This window comes from Phyllostomus discolor, chromosome 5, assembly GCF_004126475.2.
Source record: "Phyllostomus discolor isolate MPI-MPIP mPhyDis1 chromosome 5, mPhyDis1.pri.v3, whole genome shotgun sequence".
Lineage (NCBI taxonomy): Eukaryota > Metazoa > Chordata > Mammalia > Chiroptera > Phyllostomidae > Phyllostomus > Phyllostomus discolor.
This window is the reverse complement of record NC_040907.2, coordinates 175,103,464-175,124,036: the sequence shown is the minus strand read 5'-3', so window position 1 is coordinate 175,124,036 and position 20,573 is coordinate 175,103,464. Positions and strand designations below refer to the sequence as shown.

Sequence of the window (20,573 nt, the reverse complement as noted above, 5' to 3'; positions counted from 1 at the left end):
AGTGAGCATGAGAGAATGATGGAGGAAGAGCCCCGCAGAGGCCAGAAAGAGAGTCCAGAGGACACAGGCAAGTTATTTGTGAAAGCAGGAATGTCAAGAATTGTAACAAGAGAGCACGGAGGGTGTTGGCAAGGCTTCAATGATGGGTCACAGCTCATCACACACCAGACATACTCAGGGGAGAAGACCTATGTTTGTAGGGAGTGTGGGCGAGGCTTTACATGGAAGTCAAGTCTCCTCAGACACCAGAGGACACACTCAGGGGAGAAGCCCTATGTTTGCAGGGAGTGTGGGCGAGGCTTTACACGGAAGTCAGATCTCGTCAAACACCAGAGGACACACTCTGGGGAGAAGCCCTATGTTTGCAGGGTGTGTGGGCGAGGCTTTACATGGAAGTCAAGTCTCCTCAGACACCAGAGGACACACTCAGGGGAGAAGCCCTATGTTTGCAGGGAGTGTGGGCGAGGCTTTACACAGAAGTCACACCTCATCACACACCACAGGATACACTCAGGGGAGAAGCCCTATGTTTGCAGGGAGTGCAGGCGAGGCTTTACAGACAAGTCACATCTCATCACACACGAAAGAATACACTCAGGGGGGAAGCCCTATGTTTGCAGGGTGTGTGGGCAAGGCTTTACAGACAAGTCAAGTCTCATCACACACAAGAGGATACACTCAGGGGAGAAGCCCTGTGTTTGCAAGGACTGTGGGCGAGGCTTTACCCGGAAGTCAGGTCTCGTCAAACACCAGAGGACACACTCGGGAGAGAAGCCCTATGTTTGCAGGGAGTGTGGGCGATGCTTTACACAGAAGTCACACCTCATCACACACCACAGTATACACTCAGGGGAGAAGCCCTATGTTTGCAGGGAGTGTGAACAAGGCTTTACACGGAAGTCAAGTCTCCTCAGACACCAGAGGACACACTCTGGGGAGAAGCCCTATGTTTGCCGAGAGTGTGGGCGAGGCTTTACACAGCAGTCAACTCTCATTGTACACCAGAGGACACACTCAGGGGAGAAGCCCTATGTTTGCAAGGAGTGTGGAAAAGGCTTTACATGCAGGTCAGATCTCGTCAAACACCAGAGGACACACTCTGGGGAGAAGCCCTATGTTTGCAGGGAGTGCGGGAGAGGCTTTACAGACAAGTCACGTCTCATCACACACCAGAGGATACACTCGGGAGAGATGCCCTATGTTTGCAGAGAGTGTGGGCGAGGCTTTACACAGAAGTCACATCTCATCATACACCAGACGACACACTCTGGGGAGAAGCCCTATGTTTGCAGGGAATGTGGGCAAGGCTTTACATGGAAGTCAGGTCTCATCACACATGAGAGGATACACACTGGGGAGAAGCCCTATGTTTGCAGGGAGTGTGGGCAAAGCTTTACACAGAAGTCAACTCTCATCGCACACCAGAGGACACACTCCGGGGAGAAGCCCTATGTTTGCAGGGAGTGTGGGCAAGGCTTTACACAGAAGTCAACTCGCCTCAGACACCAGAGGATACACTCTGGGGAGAAGCCCTATGTTTGCAGGTAGAGTAGTGAGTCATTAGCATTAAGTTGCATATCAACAGCCATAGGAAGTCTACAGGGGCTTACACTCCCCAAGAGTATAATTAGTACAGAAATAACTGGTTAAACAAACCCTCCAGTTTCATGACAAGAGATGAGATAGACAACAGTGATATGGGAATGGGAGCACCAATCTCATTCTCCCCATCACTGAAAGCAGAGGTTTCCTGAAGAGCCACAAAAACTCATACTCTCAGCCACAGGAATTGAACTCCTGCAAATGTAAATCTGGAGTCAGTCTGCTTTGTTTACTGCCAGAGAGAGGGATTTGAGACAGACTCACCAGGGAAGGGAATTCCCCAGACTCCTGGGAAAGGGGCCTTTTTATCCTAATCAGCTCCCTACCCTCCTCCCTTGGCTTCTCTTGGCTCTTCTAGTTTCCTACAACCTCTAGAACCTCAGAGGTGAACTGCAGGGAGGGGTGTATGCTTGAGCACAGACATGAGCTTGGCACATGTCTGTGCACCTAGTCTTCCTCATTCCTTGCTGCCCCTTCAGGGTCAGCATTTCCTGGTGCACAGCATACAGATTCCACATCAGTCCATAGTGGGTGTGAGTCTGAACTCGGTCTTCTCCAGCTGTGTGACCTAAGGCAAGATTCTCAACTTCTCTCTGCCTGCTTCCTAGTCTGTACACTGGAAATGGGAACTCCAGCCTTTCTCTCTGACATTCAAAGTTCAGTCAACACAGACAGAATCTGGCAAGAGGATCGCTGAGATCACAAGTCCTGCTGAACAGCCTTCAGTGCCCATGTCTTCCAGGCATTTATTTCTGGGCAACGGAAGATAAGGACAGGGTATGGAGCTGTAGCCAAATTCAGAGTTTGAACAGACCCCACTGCTTTCCCCACATAGACTCAGCTGCCCTGAGAAGGAGGCCTGAGGTGGGGCATGTACTTCCCTCCAGGTCACCACCCTCCCACTGATCTGCACACCCTGAGAGCCTCCTCAACACAGGCGGGTGATACTGAGAATAACCTGTGAAACAAGGCCCTCGCGCACCCCTTGCTGAGAACAGCACCTGCCTGCACTGCTGTGTTAGGTAGGATAGATGGTGAGCCAAGGCAGGGAGGACGAGGAAGACATGGCTCACCCACTAACTCAGCAGTCCTGAGCCTGGCTCCATCCTATTGCCAGATGTTCCCAGGTCCCAAGAAGCCCCATGCTAACATGTACAAATTCTAGGTATCATTTCCAGTATCTGGCAAAGAAAGGCTTTCAAACTGTATTTGTCCCAAGGCCTAGAAGATGGGAGGGGATCCACAGCACTCAAGGAAAGGACCCATAAAACAAATTTGGCTAATAGCTTTCCTCTGGCCACTGTCTGTTTTATGAGATGGTCCCTAGTGCTTACAGAAAGAGCCCATAGATAACTCTGGGTAACTGCCTAAACATGAAATCTGTCATGGATCTATTTTCCAAGATGGCCAAATGGGGTCTGAAGTGAGATAAGGATTCAGGCTAACAACTCCCACACATACCTGCGTTTGGGTAGTCACATTCCCCGTGGAAGCTGACACCACTTTTACCCACCAATCAATATGTAACTTCCCCACCCCAGCAACTACCGGTATGTAAGTCCTCAGGGCAAAGGACCTGGTGCTCTTGCCTTTTGCTCCCATCTCAGCAAGACCCATCCTCTTCCATGAGAATGTATCACTAATAAACCCTGCTTGCACGCTAACACACTTGCTGATCTGTAATCCTTTTCCGAGCTGGCAAGAAGAACCGAGTTTCTCCTGTGACAGGTGCACCCAATCTGCATATGGCATTCATGAAGCCCACAACACAGCTGTTTCTGTAATGCACTTTCCTTGTTCCTGGGTCCCACAGGGCTTAATACACCACTGATACCATCTCAAAATTATTACTTACTGTATCCTTAAACTTTTGTTTGTGAAGTCTAATGGGATAATGGAGATGCACGATGTTGGTCATTCCTGGCCACCCCTTCCCAGATATTGTCCACAATGGCCCAGGAGCACAGAATTCCCATGATCCCAATGGTGGGAGTCCAGCGAGACTCAAGGTAAGAACAGGGTAAACACCTGCATCTGCATAAGCATAAGGAAGGGTGCTAACAGCTCCCAGAGGTCACACTTTTCTTAGAACCACAGCTGAGTTCAATACACAGAGATGGTGAACAATTAGTGAGGACTCCATCATACCCTCTCCTGCATGAGGGAGACCTAAGCATGACCCACCCTCTTCCTGCTGGGGTGGGTTCACCAAAGGGGGACACCCACCCCCATGACCTGGAATGATGACCTTTCTGTCCTCCTAGTGCCAGACTTGTGAAGAAGAGTGTCTGCATAAGCTATGTGGATTTCAATAATAAATATCCACTATTATGTTCTTTTATGCTTTTTAAAAGAAAGGTGTGTGTCTTTCTTGGGTTTCATTTCCCTTCCCTGTTTCTCCCCCCACCAGCACAGCCCAGAGAGAACACCATAAACTCAGTGTTATGGGACTTTCCAGCATGGGCCATGGGAGAGGGGCAGAGTCCTGGTGTAATGCTGGAAGAGGGGCTGGCACTGAAATACAGTGGGGAGGGGAACCCACAGACTACCAGGTAATGGTCACAATCACCCCACCAGGACAGACACTGGAGCTCTCCCAGGTGGTTTCACGATCCAAGATGAATAAAGAGAGGTCTGTGCCCTCTCCCTCCCCTCCAGCAGCAAACCACATTCCTAGTGTAGCTGCCAGCCTCCAAGGTGTCCCCCAAGTCCACATGCTATCACCCCTGCCCTTGTACACTTCCTCCTTCACACAACCAAGCTGATCTGTGTTGCAAAAATGGTGTGTGGCCCTCAAAGCTAAGTCATAAACAGGCCCTTCTGTTTCAGCCTTGCTCACATAGTTCACATGGTCTCAGACCACCTTATGCAGGGAGCTGGGTGATTACTTATATTACTTTAAAGCTATTGTGCATGTGGTCTCCCATGATCTTCCTTGACTGACCACCAGGGAAGGTGTTCCCACAATGCTGATTTATTATAATGCTATTATAATGAAGATGATGAGGGGTCATGTAGCATCTTCTGCACAGTTGCATTCAAGATTCACCATGATTCAGCACTTTTCCAGAAAGCTGGAACAACAGGTCTTAGAACAGGGTTTCTGTGCTGTATCAATGCCCTTTATCTCAGCTCTGGAGCACCTCTGGAGTTTTCTCCTGACTATCTCTGTCTCAAACCCAGGCATGTGCTGTGACTGGGAATGGAATTGGAGACCTTTTGCTTGGCAGGCAGACACCCAACCCACTGAGCCACACCAGTCAAGACTCAAGCAACTGTGGCTCATTGGGCTGGGTGTCTGCCTGCCAAGCAAAAGGTCTCCAATTCCATGTGCCTTGACCACGGATCAAACCTGCAAACTCATTTCAAAAACAAAACAAAACAAAACAAAAAAACCAAAACCCTGTAGAGATATAAAAGACTTCACATGAGCCTTCGCTGGTGTGGATCAGTGCAGTGAGCACCAGCTTGTGAACCGAATGGTCACGGCTGGATTCGCGGTCAGGGCACACGGCTGGGTTGTGGGCCAGATTCTCAGTTTGGGGCGTGTGACAGGCAACGGAGTGATATATCTCTTACACACATCAACACATTGATGTTTCTCTTCCTCTCTTTCTCCTTCCCCTCCCATCCCTTCTCTCTGAAAATAAATAAATAGAATCCTAAAAATAAATAAATAAATAAATAAACTTAACATGAGCAGCAAAGTTGGATTCAACATTTAGGGATGATTGACCGTACCCAACGTTTCCTTCTGGTCTGCACCAAAGTGTTTTCCCAATGTGAACACCAGATGGCAGAAGAGAGGAGCACTGGGAACATTTTTTCAGTGATCACATTGTACTATAAAGCAAGTTTCAACAAACTTCAAAAAATTGAAATTATGTAAAGCATATTGTTGGCACTTACTGCACTTAATATAGAAATCAGTAACAAAAGGTTTCTAAAAAGTCCTTAGTTTTAAAAGTGATGAAACGCACATCTAAATAACATCGGATTCCACATTCCTAGGTGATCCCACTTTGCTCACAACTTTTCCTGCGGACCTGCACTGCGTTATTCCCAAATTGAACACCAGATGGTAGCAGAGAAGCACACTGGTACTATGATGCAAGTTAGAACAAACTTCAAAGGACTGAAATTATATAAAGTAACGTTTCTTCCTCTCATTGCAGTTAATCTAGAATTCAGTAACAGAAGGTAACTGGAAAGTCCTTACATTTGAAAGTTATGAAATGCACTTTTTTGTGTGAGAACCCGCAGCAATAATGTATTTTTTAATGTATTTTATTGACTATGCTATTACAGTTGTCCCATTTCCCCCCTTCTCTCCCCTCCACCCTGTACCCCCTCTCCCACCCACATTCCCCCCCTTTAGTCATGTCCATGTGTCATACTTATGAGTTCTTTAGCTTCTACATTTCCCGTACTATTCTTGCCCTCCCCCTATGTATTTTCAACCTACATTCTATGCTACTTATTCTCTATACCTTTTCCCCCTCTCTCCTCCTCCCACCCTCCTGCTGCTAGCCCTCCACGTGCCCTCCATTTCTGTGGTTCTGTTCCTGTTCTAGTTGTTTACTTAGTTTCTTTTGGTTTTGCTTTACGCGTGGTTGTTAATAATTGTGAGTTTGCTGTCCTTTTACTATATATGTCTTTTCTTTATCTTCTTTTCTTAGATAAGTCCCTTTAGCATTTCATAAAATAAGGGCTTGGTGATGATGAACTCCTTTAACTTGACCTTATGTGAAAAGCACTTTATCTGCCTTTCCATTCTAAATGAGAGCTTTGCTGGATAGAGCAATCTGGGATGTAGGTCCTTGTCTTTCATGACTTGGAATATTTCTTTCCAGCTCCTTCTTGCCTGTAAGGTCTCTTTTGAGAAATCAGCTGACAGTCTGATGGGAACTCCTTTGTAGGTGATTGTCCCCTTATCTCTTGCTGCTTCTAGGATTCTCTCCTTCGTTTTTACCTTGGCTAATGTAATGATGATGTGCCTTGGTGTGTTTCTTCTTGGGTCCAACTTCTTTGGAGCTCTCTGAGCTTCTTGGATTTCTTGGAAGACTGTTCCCTTTGCCAGAATGGGGAAGTTCTCCTTTATTATTTGTTCAAATACGTGCTCAATCTGTTGCATTTCTCCTTCCCATTCTGGTACCCCTATAATTCGGATGTTGGAACGTTTAAAGGTGTCCTGGATGCTCTTAAGTTTTTCCTCGATTTTTTGAATTCTTATTTCATCATGCTTTCCTGCTTGGTTGATTCTATCTTCCTTCTGGTTCACTGTATTGTTTTGAGACCCAGTTTCCTTCCCTTCACTATTGGCTCTCCTCCGCGTGTCTTCCTGCATCTCTTTTATGGTAACCTGCATCCTTTCATCTAAATTGTGCCCAAAATCAATCAATTCCATGAGCTTTTTGATCACCAGTGTTTTGAACTGTGCATCTGATAGATTGGCTATTTCTTGGTCGCTCAAAAGGATGAGTCCTGGGGGACTGATCTGTTCTGTTGGAAACATGTCTTATATCTTTCCCTATCTCTCCTCCTTTTTTTTTTTTTTCGGTGTGGTCGCTCTTGTTACGATGGAGCGCGGAGCCTTAGGTGTTCACCGGGGCTGGGCACTCTGGTCGCTAGATTGTGATGTTGTATGTGGGGGTGGGGGTGGGGGTGGGGGGGAACAATGGCCGTAGTTCCGTTATCCTGGGCTCAGACCCTTCTCTGGGATTCTGGGCTGTGAGCTCTGCCGTGGTCCACAATCGCACTGGGTCCCCAGTTGCAGCTTGCATACTCAGGGATCACCACTGCATTCTTGTGCCCCGGATGGCTGTCGCGCTGATTTCACGCCAAATTTTCCCTGACCTCCGCGCACCGCCGACCCGCACCAGCCCCGCGACCGCCCAGCTGGTCGTCTCCTACCAGTCTGGATGTATGGGTCCACTTCGACTTCTTGGCTGTCCGACTTCCAGTCAGATAAATCCTCTGTCAGTTCTGAGTGATATTCTGTCTGCAAATCTTTGTTGTTCTAATCTTGGTTGTGCGAGGAGGCACGGTGCGTCCACCTATTCCTCCATCTTGCCAGAAGTCTCCGAAATGCACTTCTAATTAACCCCCAAATAAGCCTCTATTGCAGTCGGAAAGTAATTTGAACTGAAAGGCACCACGTACCACAAGCTACAGGGAAACGTGCCGTCTTCAGTGCACACAGCAGGAAACGACAAAGGCTGTTGCTCCGCCGACTCTGAACCCACACAAAGACCCCCACGTAGTGAGTCAAATCCAGAGAAGGCAGCAGAAAGGAAATGTGCACGTACACGTGTCTGGGAGGGATACATTTAGAGTGGTAGCAGTTAATGTTCCTTGGGGTACAATTTTCAATTAACTTCATTTTTCTGGATAGTTTCAATAAGCCGCAACAAACAAGACCATTTTCATTTTAGGAAAAAAGTACCACAGAAAAACGTGGAAGAGTTTGATAGAATTATAAATAATTCTATATAGAATATTTGTAACAATTGAATTATAAGAATCTAGACTGTTGTGGGGACACCAGAAGCCTTTTCTTTGCTTGTCTAGCTGGGTTTCTTGACAGTCCACAGGGAAAAAATTCTGTTTAACCCAAAATGGCTCCTTTTGTTATTTGCACTTCTTCGTGTGCATTGCAGCAGTCTGACAGAGGAAACTCTTAACCATTTGGTCTCTAAAAGTGATGTGAGCCTGGGTCTGCCATTTACAAACTGTATTCTTTGGGACACGGAAGAAGCCTCCCAGGGTCTTGGCTGTGTCACTGGTAACGTTTCTTGTTTTTATAGCTTACAACACTTACCCCCGAAGTGCCTAGACTTCAGATTCAGCTGTACCTCCTGAGAGCCTGTGAGGCTGGCCCTGGCAATACTCAATGAACTGGGACCAGAAGTCAGGTGCTCCCAAAGCTGGTACGTGGTCTATGAGATGTGCTCACAAGAAGTGGTCCCACAGGAATGGCTCACTTACATGGAGACCTCACACTTGCACCCCACAAAGAGTCTGAGCACCCTTTTCAGCTCCTCACAGACTAGCTGAAGCTGCTCCCTGCCCCCACTCACTTCAAACACCCCCTCCCACAACCCGGCATCCACCCACCCCTCACCTAATTTTCCATGGGCTGGTCTTACCCTGGACATTTCATTTCCACCTGACAGTTGGTTTCACACTAAAGGCAGAGTGAGTGTGGGCCTACAGACAGGATCCCTAACCCTAAACCTAACCCTGACCCCGACCTTAACCCTAACCTACCATTTACACACTTTCTTTGGATGAAGATCACCCTTTGAGTGGCAGATGATGGTTCCATTCTTTCGCCCCACGATCTCTCCAGCTCCACGTTATTGTAAAGTATCAACTGTTCACCCACCCTCACAATTTGTCTTGGAGACAGAAACAGAATTTCCTTGTTTCTGAAGAAAATCCCACATGGAAATGCTGTCAAGAATGGTGGTTGCTTTTTTTCCAGCTTCACAAGTGTGGAACCCCAACACCAAAACAATTACCGTAACCATGCTGGTGAAAATGATTTTCCACGACTGATTTGGGTACTTTGAGTATGTGTCCTGTCTCCCGTGTGGCCTCACGTGGCCTGTCCTCAGTGAACATCTGGACTTGATGGCTCTGCACTGCACCTGGTCTGTTCACCCCTGGGGCATCTTCATGTGAGAAACCTCCTGCACAAAATGCTGCAAACCACTCCTGACATGTTTGATCTGTCACAACACCTTCTTGTACACGCCACAAATCTTTTCTTCTGTTGACTGGAATTTTCACCCTTCTTGAAATACCAAAAATATTACTTGTGTTCACCTAACTTCAATATGAAAATGGCCACACAAACACTCAACAATTTTGATGACTTTTTAACTCACACTGATGCATTTGTCATGGTACAGTATAACAAAATGGTTTCAAATGAGGTTAAAGACAAGTATGTGAACCCAGAGCCACGTGATGGGGGTGGGGAGATGGGGGATGAAGTCAGGGGTGGTGGGGGCCAAACCAACTTTTTGGCCAACTGGGGATAAAGCAGGCTTCACCCAGCATCGCAACACTGAGATCATGTACAGTGTGTGTTTTGCTCTCATAGCACTTAAGCTGGAATTCATTGAAAGTGGGTGACTGTAAAATTCTGTTGTTTGGTGCTTATGAAATTGACTCATAAATAACCACCAAAATGAACCACTATTTGAGTTACAAAATAATGAGCTGAACAATACTAAAAACACTACATACCAAAACTTCAGGAAGAAATCTCCAGCCTTAAATGCACATGTTAGAAACAGAAGTAGAAATGTACAAGTTTTGCTCCTGTACAGGGAACCTCCATCAGTAAATGAATGAAGTCCAGGCGCAGTGGAGGAAACAAGCCCGCAGACGTGTCCAGAGGGGCATGTATATAAAATGATAGATAGTACTTTTTTTTACCTCTGGGTGGAAAATTTTGAATAAATTTTACTTTTCTCATTGTTTAAGGAAGGTGTAACAGACAAAGCCAATTACAAACAATTTTCAAGCACACTTGGAACTTTTGTAAACCTGACTTTATTATGCTACAAAGCCAGTTCCAAAAAATTTCACGTTAGACTCACTTTTTCCTCCCTTCGCCTTTAATCTGGAAACCAGTCACCAGGTACTGGCCTGACCAGAACAGTCCTTACATTTAGATGTTTTCAAATGCACCTGGAAATACCACTGCCATCAAAACTCACTGATATTCCACTGGAATCAGCCACTTTTCTTGCTGGCCTGCACTAAGGTGTCATTCCCCAAAATGACCACGAGATGGCAGCCAAGATGCACACTCAGAACACACTGTTCTACCGCCTGGCCACCAGGTTCCTTCGTTTTTTACTGTGAGACGCACTGGCAGGCCCATTTTCCATTTTCCCCAACAACGTGACTAGACAGCATATTCACCGCTTTGTTCCACTGCCCTCTGCCATCTTTCAGGCTGCTTCACCCTTCCATCTTCCCACATCTTTACATATTGGAGCAGAGACATCTCTCAGGTGCCATTCCACAGAATGGAAATTTTTCTCCATCAGGAGAACTTTGGAAAGGCTGAAACCAATGGCAATCCAAAGGGGTGGGAGGGTGAGTGCTGCGGATGAATCGGAACAGCCAGGCTGCAACCGTTTTCTCCTGGTCACCACAGAGAAACGTGTGCTCTCGCCTTATCCTCTCTGAAGATCACTGTCTTCTGCTGACAAATTCAGGACTCCTTCCCTCAGGTGGTGCTTTCCATTGGTCTGATGGGGAGCAGTCTTGTTGGAAGTAACCGCCTGGTTTCTGGTGAGGAGCTGCTACTACAGGACTCCCTAAGGACCCCACCACATACACAGCATCGCCTCCTTCGGGTACAGACCGCCCTTTGGAGTGGGTGGTGGGGGTTCCCTCCCTGTGCCCACAGTCTCTCCTGTTCCACCTTAGTGTCAAATATCAACAGTTCATCCCTCCCCCAATCTGTCTTGGGATTGGAAGGTTTTCCTTACTTTTCAGTAGAGAATTCATTTGGAAATGCGGCTAAGAAGGTTCCCCCCTCCTCCCTGCTTAACTTCTGTGGAACCCAAACATCAAAGCAATTAACATAACTGTGCCAGTGCAGATGATTTTCGATGCTATTGATGAGGATACTTGGAGTATGTCCCCTGCTCCCACGTGCCATAAGGTGGTCTGTCCTCAGCTAACGTCTGGACTGGAGGGCTCTGCACTGCAGCTGGTCCCTATGACCCAGGGGGCAACCGCACACGAGAAGTCTGCAGCATGAAACTGCACAATCCGCCTCTGACACGTTCGGTCAGTCACAGCCCCTTCTCCACACACGCCACAGACCTTTGTTTGTGTTTCCCTTGAGTTTCACCTTTCTTGAAGTGACGAAGCCTAATGTGCAATAATGTCGCTATGTTCATCCATCTTCAGTACAACAATGGCCACACAAATATTCATGAGTTCTGGTCAGATTTTTAATGCATGCAAAGATGACAGCTGTCACAGTAAAGTCCAAAGAAAGGTATCAAATGAAGTTAAAGACAAGTCATGGCATCAACCGCAATCGCAACCCCCTAACCCTAACCCTGAACCATGTCACACACCAGACACTGGACTGGGTGTCCAAAGCCTGTCCCCAACTCCAGATGCCTGGCTCTGGACATCATACCACAGAGAACAGTCTGTCCTCCTATTTAAACCTGTAAACCCTTGGAATGTAAACATCTAATGTCTGAAAATATAAAGCAGGTTTCTGTAAAAAAAAGTTATATTAAATCAAGCAAACTAAATGATGCAATAATGATGCATATTAGACATGAGATGCAGGAGGCTGCTGCTGGCATATCATGGCATACTCTTCCAAAGCAAAATCAATTAAAGTAAATGAGTAAATGTGGTATCCTCCTGATTAAAAAATTCTGGGTAACAGGAGAAGCTATTCGCAGAGTAAGAAAACCACCCACAGAATTGAAGAAAATGGTTGTACATTATACTCTTGATAAGACCCTTGTTACCACAACAAAGAACTGTATAACTCATCAATGGAGAGATATCTATATTTTTAAAGAACTTGAATAGAACCTTGTAGACAGAATATGTACATACGAGTGGTAAAAAGAAATTAGAACGTTCAATGTTTATATCACTGCACAATACACTTCCCAGTCACTACAAAGGCTATAGTTCAGAAAGCAAAACTGAGAAATGTTCATAAGCACAAACAAAAATTAGGATTCACCATTACTTGGCTGAATGTAAAATATGGCAGACCTTATATAAAATGGTTTGGCATTGCCTCAAAAAATTTACCCTACTGTGTTCAATAACTCCACTTCGAAACACATACCTGAGAAATTGAAGACAGATGTTATAACAAACTTATACATGATTATTCACAACAACACTGTTAACAACAACCAAAAGGTGGAAAGCATTCAAATGTCTACCTACAGTTAAATGAATACACAAAATTGAGTTATTCTGTCACCAAAAAGGTACCGGACCCAAGGCAGTTTTGCTCTGGCAAGGTCTCATACATGTAGACTCTTGACTTTGTGCAGTAAAAATTTTACAACGCAAAACTAGGGAATTTTGAGAGTTTGTATATTAAATCCATGGACAGTGAAACAAAGAAAGGGCTTCAGATAGAAGAGGTGAAATCACAGCAACAAGAGTGAGCATAGGCGGAGCTGCTTCTGGGGAAACAGAAAAGTTAGACACAAAGAAGGACCTTAGAGACAGGATCTGGGGGTGAGCCAGGGATGAGCTACCTACCGCTCCCCTGGCTGCAAGTCTCCTGGGGACCTTTGCAGATAGGGAGAAACAAAAAAAAGATACACGATTAAGAAAAGAAGAGAAGGGAAGGCACACGTGTGCTCAACAAACAGTGCATGCTGGGTCCTTTTTTTAGGGTTTTACCTGTTTCTAATGTGGAGGACTTTAGAGGAGGTCTTAGAAGAGTCATCTCCACAGAATACTCAGCTTTCCAGGGGTGCCCTTCGATGTGCTGATGCAACAAAGCGAGCACACAGAGTGGTCAGGGTCCTTCTCTGGTGAACTTCTCCTTCAGAAGAGTCACCAGAGAAGGGCTGGGACTGAGTTGGCTCTTCCCCTGCCTGGTCTGGCATGTCTGAACCACTTGGTCTCTCTCAAATGTCCATGGTCAGGGAACATAAGGTCCTCAGATTTGTTACCTGGCTATAAATTGCTAGGCCTTAGTTAGCCATCAAGCTCAGTTTTCCTGTTCCACTTCCAAAGAATTTTCCTACCTTTTTTATTAACCTACCTCAACTCCATACACTTGAGGACTCATATTGACATTGAATTTAACACATTGATCATTTGTTGACAGACACCAGACACCAGAGCCAAACTTGGGACCTCAGACACAGACTTGGACTCCAAAACCTGCACCCTGGAGCAAACCAAAACCAAAACCAGGACTCTAGGCCCAAAGCCCCAAACCCAAAGCCATGTGCCCACACCCGAGCCAGACCATGCAGTCTGAGGGCCAAACACCAGATGCCAGGGACTGACACCAGACCTTTAATACCAGATTCCATGCACCAGAACCAAAAGCTTAATCTGCACGTGGACCTTGCAGGCAAACCCAGGACACAAAGCCACATCCTAAGAGGTGCAAGACTACAGACACACAACTGAATTCATTTTGACTCTGAAGCACAGGCCCTGGACACAGGATGCAGATCTGTAACCAGGATACAACAGCCAGAATTTGAAGCTGGAGCCAGACGCTGGGGCCCCACTGCCAGAGGCCAGAGGCAGAAATTGAATCGGATCCTCCCATTGTAACAAACCTGTGATTCAATAAGATAAAACTCTAGTCTCCCTAATTGCAAACTTCCACATTTTACCAAACCCAGCAACAATGGGCCAAAGACAGAATGAACAAAAAGAATGTTGACTTTGGAGGGCAGATGTCCATGATCTCTCAGCTGCAACAGGCTCAGGAGTTAGCGCTGTCTCACCATTCATTCCACACCGCCATCTTTTCAAAACTGAAAACTGTGGGGGACTAAAAAGGGATTATTTTCCACAAACCTTGTTGGCTCTAACACCTGGGATAATAATTACAATAACAGCATTGGACAAATACGAGACATTCAGCATTTAGTATGTGCACAAGCATGAACAAATACCAGGCAGGACAGAACATTGACACAGAAAGGACAACGGCACAGCTGACGTACTGACTCGGCTGAGGCATCGACGCAGACGGTACAGGAGTGCGGCTGGGACACCAGGGGAACCTGGACTTCAGCAAAGATAGGAGAGGGGCACAGCTGAGACATCCGATCAGCCAGGACATCAGGCAGAGGGGACCTGGACACAATCATGATTTCGGCGAGGCTGGGACATCAGCGTGTTGGGGACAAGGGAGGGACACCGATGCAGCCAGGATGCCGACACACACTGGACACTGGACCACAGAGACACGGACACAGCTGAGGCAGGAACACAGGTCTGGCCCAGGAGAGGCGCCTGGGTGCCTGATGTAAAGACACCACTGTTGTACGTGGGGGAGAAGGACAAATGAACTACGGAGTCCATTTATATGAAAGTAATAACATCCACGACTAAGCGCCACTCCATTCCACATTCGTAGATCATTCACCGCAGCTGACAGCCTTTCCTGCTGGCCTGCACTAAGGTGTCCTTCCCAAGACGCACCTGAGACGAGAAGAGAGCCACACTTAGAACATTTTCCTAAGTGACCATAATGAGCCACGAAGTAAGATTTTAAAAATTACAAAGAACTAAAATTATATAGAATATAATTCTCTCTCATTTATGTGAGTTAATAAATCAGGAACAAATGGTAATTAATAGGTCCTTACATTGAAAAGTTATGAAACACGCTTCTAATAACACTGCAATCCACAGTCGCTGATACTCAACTAGAATAACCACTTTTCCTGTGGACCTCCACTAAGGTGTCATTCCCTCCAATCCCCACGAGATGGCAGCAGAGGTACACACTTGGAACATTTTCAAACCTGACCGTATTTAGTTATAAAGCACGTTTCGTTACACTTGAACAGCTTGAAAGTGCATAAAGTATGTTTCTTGCTCTCATTACAGTTAATCTAGAAACTAGTAGCAAAAGGTAACTAGAAAGTTCTCATATGCAGAAGTCATGAATGCACTTCTAAATAATCCTCCAAATAAATCACATTTAGAAAATACTTCAAACTGAGTGATAATAAAAATGCTACATTCCAAAACCAACAGCAAACTGCATAATCTTAAGTAGTGCACGCACTGGGAAAAGAGAACACCTGAGGATTCACGAGGCTTGCACCCATGTGAAGGGCCTGCTGCAGTAGAATCCAGAGAGAGCACCACAGAATAAAGGCAATGTTCACTTACCGATGCCTGAAGAGGTAGATACTTACGACTAGAACAGTTCTTACTGTTTGGAGTAGGATTTCACATCAATTTCATTTTCCTGTGTTGTCCCACCCAGGCCGTTCGAGGTCGCTGGCAGCAGGGACCTGCCCTGACCGCGGTGGAACTCAAGGATCTGCCCTGGTCCGCCCTGACCCAGCGCCTCTCTGATGAGAGCTGTGGAACTTCCTAGTGCCTTCTAGAAGGCAGTGCCTGGCTACCTCTGCTATGAGCACATCTGGACTGCAGGGTTGATGTCAACAAGTTGGCCTCTGACTTTTCAACTAGGAGAAAAGGCCCAGAAAAGCTTTCCCGTTGGGGCACCTCGTGCCAGGTGGCGTCCCAGTGCCAGCTGAGGGGCCTTGAGCACGGGCACCTGGTACCTGCAGGACGCTGGCCATGACGCGGTGTATGTGTCGTAAATAAAAACGAGGTCACCCCTGCCCTGGGGTCTCCTTGAAGTCCGCTCGGGAAACAGGCGAGGGCCCAGCCAGGAAGGTCATGGTGAGCCCCCAGCTGGAGGGGAGGACGGTGTAGCTGCCCCCACCTGCTAAACCCACTCCCTAGGGAACAAGAAAGTGGGTTCTCTGCCCTTCACTAGGAAGTTCACCTAAAATCAGGAATCTGTTTGTGTTCAGTCCCCCCAACTTTGGCTGGAGTAACAGCAGCTGCATCTAAAACGTGTCTGTCTTCAGTCCTCTCTGAGGCCTTTCAGATATCCAGTATTGCTGTTGCCACTCTGGTTTCTGAAAGTAGTTATTACCAGGTTGCGTTTAATTAGGTCCAGCCTGGCGATTCAGGCTACACAGGGGTTCAGCTGTGGGCTCAGGTGTGGACTCTGGTGCAGGCTGTGCAGCGAGTCCCAGGAGTGCCCTCCACGCTGTATGTCAGCAACATCACTGAGCTTACAAACAATGTTGGCACACTCCCCAGGGAAGGCAGCACAGGAGGAGGGCAGGGGCCAGGTCTGGCCAGGGGCCTCTGAGCCTTGTCCCCATCCTGTGCAGAGTTACCCTAACCCTAACCCTCCTTTTCTCTGACCCGGATCCCCAGCCCCTCCAGCCTGGAGGACCAAACTCCTCTGCAGGAGAAATAAGAAAGGACTCAAGGAGCAAGTGCCACCAGGTGGCAGCCCCAGTGGCCACACAGGACACTTGCCTTGGTGTCCCTCAGAGACCCTCGGGGGGGACAGGTGCAGGTGGAATGTCTGCAGACAGGAACCCGGGGTCATGTGCACTGGGCTGTCCAAGGTCGCAGTGACAGCGCCATGTCACAGCCCAGGGGGCCAGGCTCAGGGAGGCCACGCACCTCATCTGTGGTCCCAGCTCTTCAGAGAAGGGAGGAGGGCCCCATGGCCAGGGTCTATGGTCGACCAGATGTCTCATCTAGAAAGTCAGTCCTTCTACAGGGACATGAGCTCTCAGAGACCACCAGACCCCTAAGCAAACCTGGGGCAGCAGGGTGGAGGGCGGGAGCACTGAGCTTATCGCCCTGGAGTCGGGGAGCCCAGGCGAGGGTGGTGTCGGCATTCGCCAGCCCCCATGGAGCTCCGAGCAGAAGCCACGTGTGCTGACCCAATGAAAGAAACTCGGTGGCACGCCCCTGCATCGAAACCTGGGGGGCGGGGTCTGCCAGCAGACGCACTCTGACCTGTGGCTACCAGGCAACGAAGCTGCAGCTGGGGGCCAGGCTGGATGGGCAGCTGACGAGCCACCTGCTGGCGGCAGGGCCGGGGCAGCCCTGAGCTGAACGGCGATGCGCCCCGCCCGGCCCCACCGCAGGTGTCCCGCCGCAGTTTAAGGATCCCAGGAGGCACCCCCTTCCAGGCCGGGGTCTCCCAACACTGTGGGCTGGCTCTGGAAGGAAGGTCATTCCCTGCTGCTCCCACTGCTGCTTTTCTGTCACCAAAGCCAGCGGTGACTCCTGGGGGGACTGTGTGCAGGGACGGCTGCTGTCCTGGGGGGGGGGGTGCGGGGCGTCCCAGGGAGGTCAGGGGTGCGAGGAAGGTGCCCTGCTCCGAGCACAGCTCCCGCCTCCCCGCACGCCAGCCGGGAGCCTGCAGTCCGAGACGAGTCCGCAGGGAGGAAGCGGGCGGCTCCGCCAGCCGTGGTGCAGCTGCATCTGTGTCTGAAGAGCCTGCCCGCGCCCCCCGGCCTTCGGGAGAGACCCCCTGGCACCCAGGGCCGGCGTCTTAGTGCCTGCACCGCCTGCGCCGTCCCCAGGAGCCAGTGAGTGACCCTGAGACACCCCACCGCCCACCACCGCAGCCCGTCATGGCAGCCTCCAGGTGACGTCTTTGCCGGCTTCCAGGTGCGGACAGCTGGGCACAGCCGGTGGGGAAGGGCAGCGACTCCCCAAAGCCGAGGGCTCCTCTCCCAGGTTCGAGGGGGCAGGCCTGCCCTGGGCTGCGGGCAGACAACCTCCTCCGGACATCTCGTGTGCGCGGCGGGTGCTGGAGAAACGCTGCGCTCAGTTCTGTGTCTGGTCTGTAGGTCTGGTGTGGCGCTGCGTTTCCCTGTGTCTCCATCTCCCCAGGAACAACCCCCTCCCCGGCCCCGGCCACCCCCAGCCCCTGGTCAGACCGCACCGCCCTCTCCCCAATAACCGTAACCGTCTGGGCACTGTCTCCGCAGAACTCGAGGACCACGTCCCGGGGGTGGGGGGCAGGAAGACCCTGAGGTAGGGCCCCTAGGAGGCGGCCACACGGGCAGACCGAGCACAGGACGGCGGTTCGCATGGGGCCCGGCGGTCGGAGCGCTGGCAGCAGGAGCGGAGAGGCCAGTCTGCAGCTCTCCGCAGACACTCGACCCTGACTGCCTTGTTCAGTTTGGGCGTCACAGGTTAATTTCTTAGGTGCCAGAGGGTGGTCCTGGCCCGTGGGCGGGGCTTGAGAAGCTCGGGAGACAGAATTAAAGAGTCGACGGAGGGGCCAAACGTGTTCTCCGGAATTCCCCCTTCAGCGCTGGTTTTCAGATTACACGAAGAACAGACGCTCAACATGAAAACTCTGAGACAGGCTGAACAACGAGCAAAGGGCTCCTGCCCACCTTGCTGTCTCCCGGGAGCAGAACTGACGCACTGTTTGCAGACCGTGGCTGCAGAAAACCCTCACAAACCCGTTCAAGTCAAGGTGGGTGGGTGCCCGCTGCGTTTTCACAAAACCCCAGACTGGGGGGGGGGGGGGTTGGGGATTAGCCACTGAGAGAAGGCCTTGCTGGCCCTGTCGTCGTCGGTACCGCAGTCTCACAGGGAGGGAGCAGGGCACGGGAGACCCTCTGGGCTGCCCTCTCCACCTCTGGACGCGGAGCGGAGGGACGTGCGCCCGCAGGAGACGTTCCCTCGGGGCCGGACCGTCCTCAGGCCGCGCCGGTGGAGGGAGGGCGGGTCTTCGTTCCGAGCCCCGAGCGGACGCCTAGCGCAGGGCACCAGACCCATACAGGAGGCAGCGGCAGGGGTTACTTGGGCGGGCGCCCCGAGTTGCGTGGCAGGACGCCACCCCCAGAGGGTCCCCAATTTGGCTGAGAAGCGACTGAAAAGTAAGCTCGGCCCGAGGGGAACGTGACTTTGCTGATAACTCTTCCCACGCAGACTTGTCAAGATAAGGCCCGGGTGAGGAGCAGCCGGCGGTCGCACATCCACTGCGCACCTGCCTCCAGGTCTCACTGGGCCTCCGCTGGCTCCCCGGCCCCCCTTACCTGCTACTTCTCTCCGCAGAGGATTGGGGCTGCGCGGGGGCCTCGCCAGGAGCCGCTGATCTTGCTTTGCTTCCACTCGGTTTCAGTGAACCCGCTTCCATCGGGAGGGTGCCTCCGGGGCCCTGGCCAGCGACGGAGCCACGTCTGTCCGTGGCGTCAGCTCCACTCTCAGCCTGGTTCCTTGAACTCGCCGGCAGCGCCAACTCGGCCCAGACGCGGACTTGCACGGACCTCGGGGCCTCTGGGGAAACGGCGCATCTGGAAGGGTCTGGCAGGAAGGCAGAGGGGCACACGTCAGGCCTCTGTGGCCCACGAGCAACGTTCCTCCATGGCCCTCTGAGGACCCTCCTCCTCACCGTCTTCCCGGCCCCCAGGGCGGCGCACCTGCTTCCGCAGCCGCACCAACTGGGCGTCCCGCGGCGCGTGGGGAACAGGCTCCCAGTCCAGGTTCCGTGCTCCCGGAGCCAGTTCCGGAACCTTCCTGTGCATCCGGGCCAAGATTTCTCCCTGCCTGGCAGCCGCCAGCATTCCCTTCCCGTCGGGGACCAGCAGGGACCGCGCCCCGCACTTGTGCCCGCGCCCCGAAAGGCAGAGTTCCCGCACGGCACGGGGCTCAGGCCCCGGCAGGCAGTGGGCACCGCCTTGGTTCGGAGAACCCGGGGCCTCAGGCTCCGGGCAGTGGCCCCGGGTCCTCCAGTTGCCTCTTCCGAGAGCACAGAGCGTGTCCGCGCAGGCCTGGGGCCCGGCGGGCGGGCGCACCGCGGGGCCTGGAGAGGCGCGGACAGCTGCCCCAGGGCGCCCGACCCGGCGTCACAGGGACAAGTTCTCCACAAAGGGGCGGTGGCCGCGGCCCCGTCCTGGCAGCCCGCTTTGGCCCCAGGTCCGTGCCCTGAGACCGCGGCGTCACGACCCCAGAGCCCTTTCAGTGCCAGAGAGCCGACTGGACGTGAACTTCCGTCCGCCTCTCTTCCCCACATTCTACCAAACGGGCCGCTGAGGGCCCCGGCCAGGCCAGGCCAGGCCAGGCCAGCGCACATTTGCGCCCCAGCTCCACAGCCCACGTTCTCCCTGGCAGGCGCCCAGCTGCGGCCACTGCGCCTGCCCTGGCAATGCGCAGCATGTGGTTTGGGGCTGGAGTTCGGCTGTGGCTCCTCCGGGGTCTCCCCTCGTCTCCAGGTTTAGCTGCTCATTGGTTCGGGGTCTGCTTTGCTGAGTTGGCAAAGGCGGGGTCGGGGGTGTGGGTGGGGGAGGCACACGGCTTTGCCCAGGGCAGGGCCTCTCCAGAGGGCTCCCCGGAGACCAGGCTCTGACTGCAGCAGCCGGGGACTGCTGTGCCCGACACTTCCGCAGGCAGCG

General features: G+C 50.8%; 1 protein-coding gene across 1 annotated transcript; it reads left to right on the top strand.

Annotated features, from left to right (window-relative positions):
• The first annotated feature begins 15 nt into the window (after positions 1-15).
• On the top strand, positions 16-2,174 carry LOC114497006 (histone-lysine N-methyltransferase PRDM9-like). Its single transcript, XM_036027541.1, has 3 exons — positions 16-92; positions 285-1,416; positions 2,082-2,174. The coding sequence occupies exons 1-3, from the start codon at positions 16-18 to the stop codon at positions 2,172-2,174; spliced, it is 1,302 nt and encodes a 433-aa protein (XP_035883434.1).
• Positions 2,175-20,573: the final 18,399 nt, after the last annotated feature.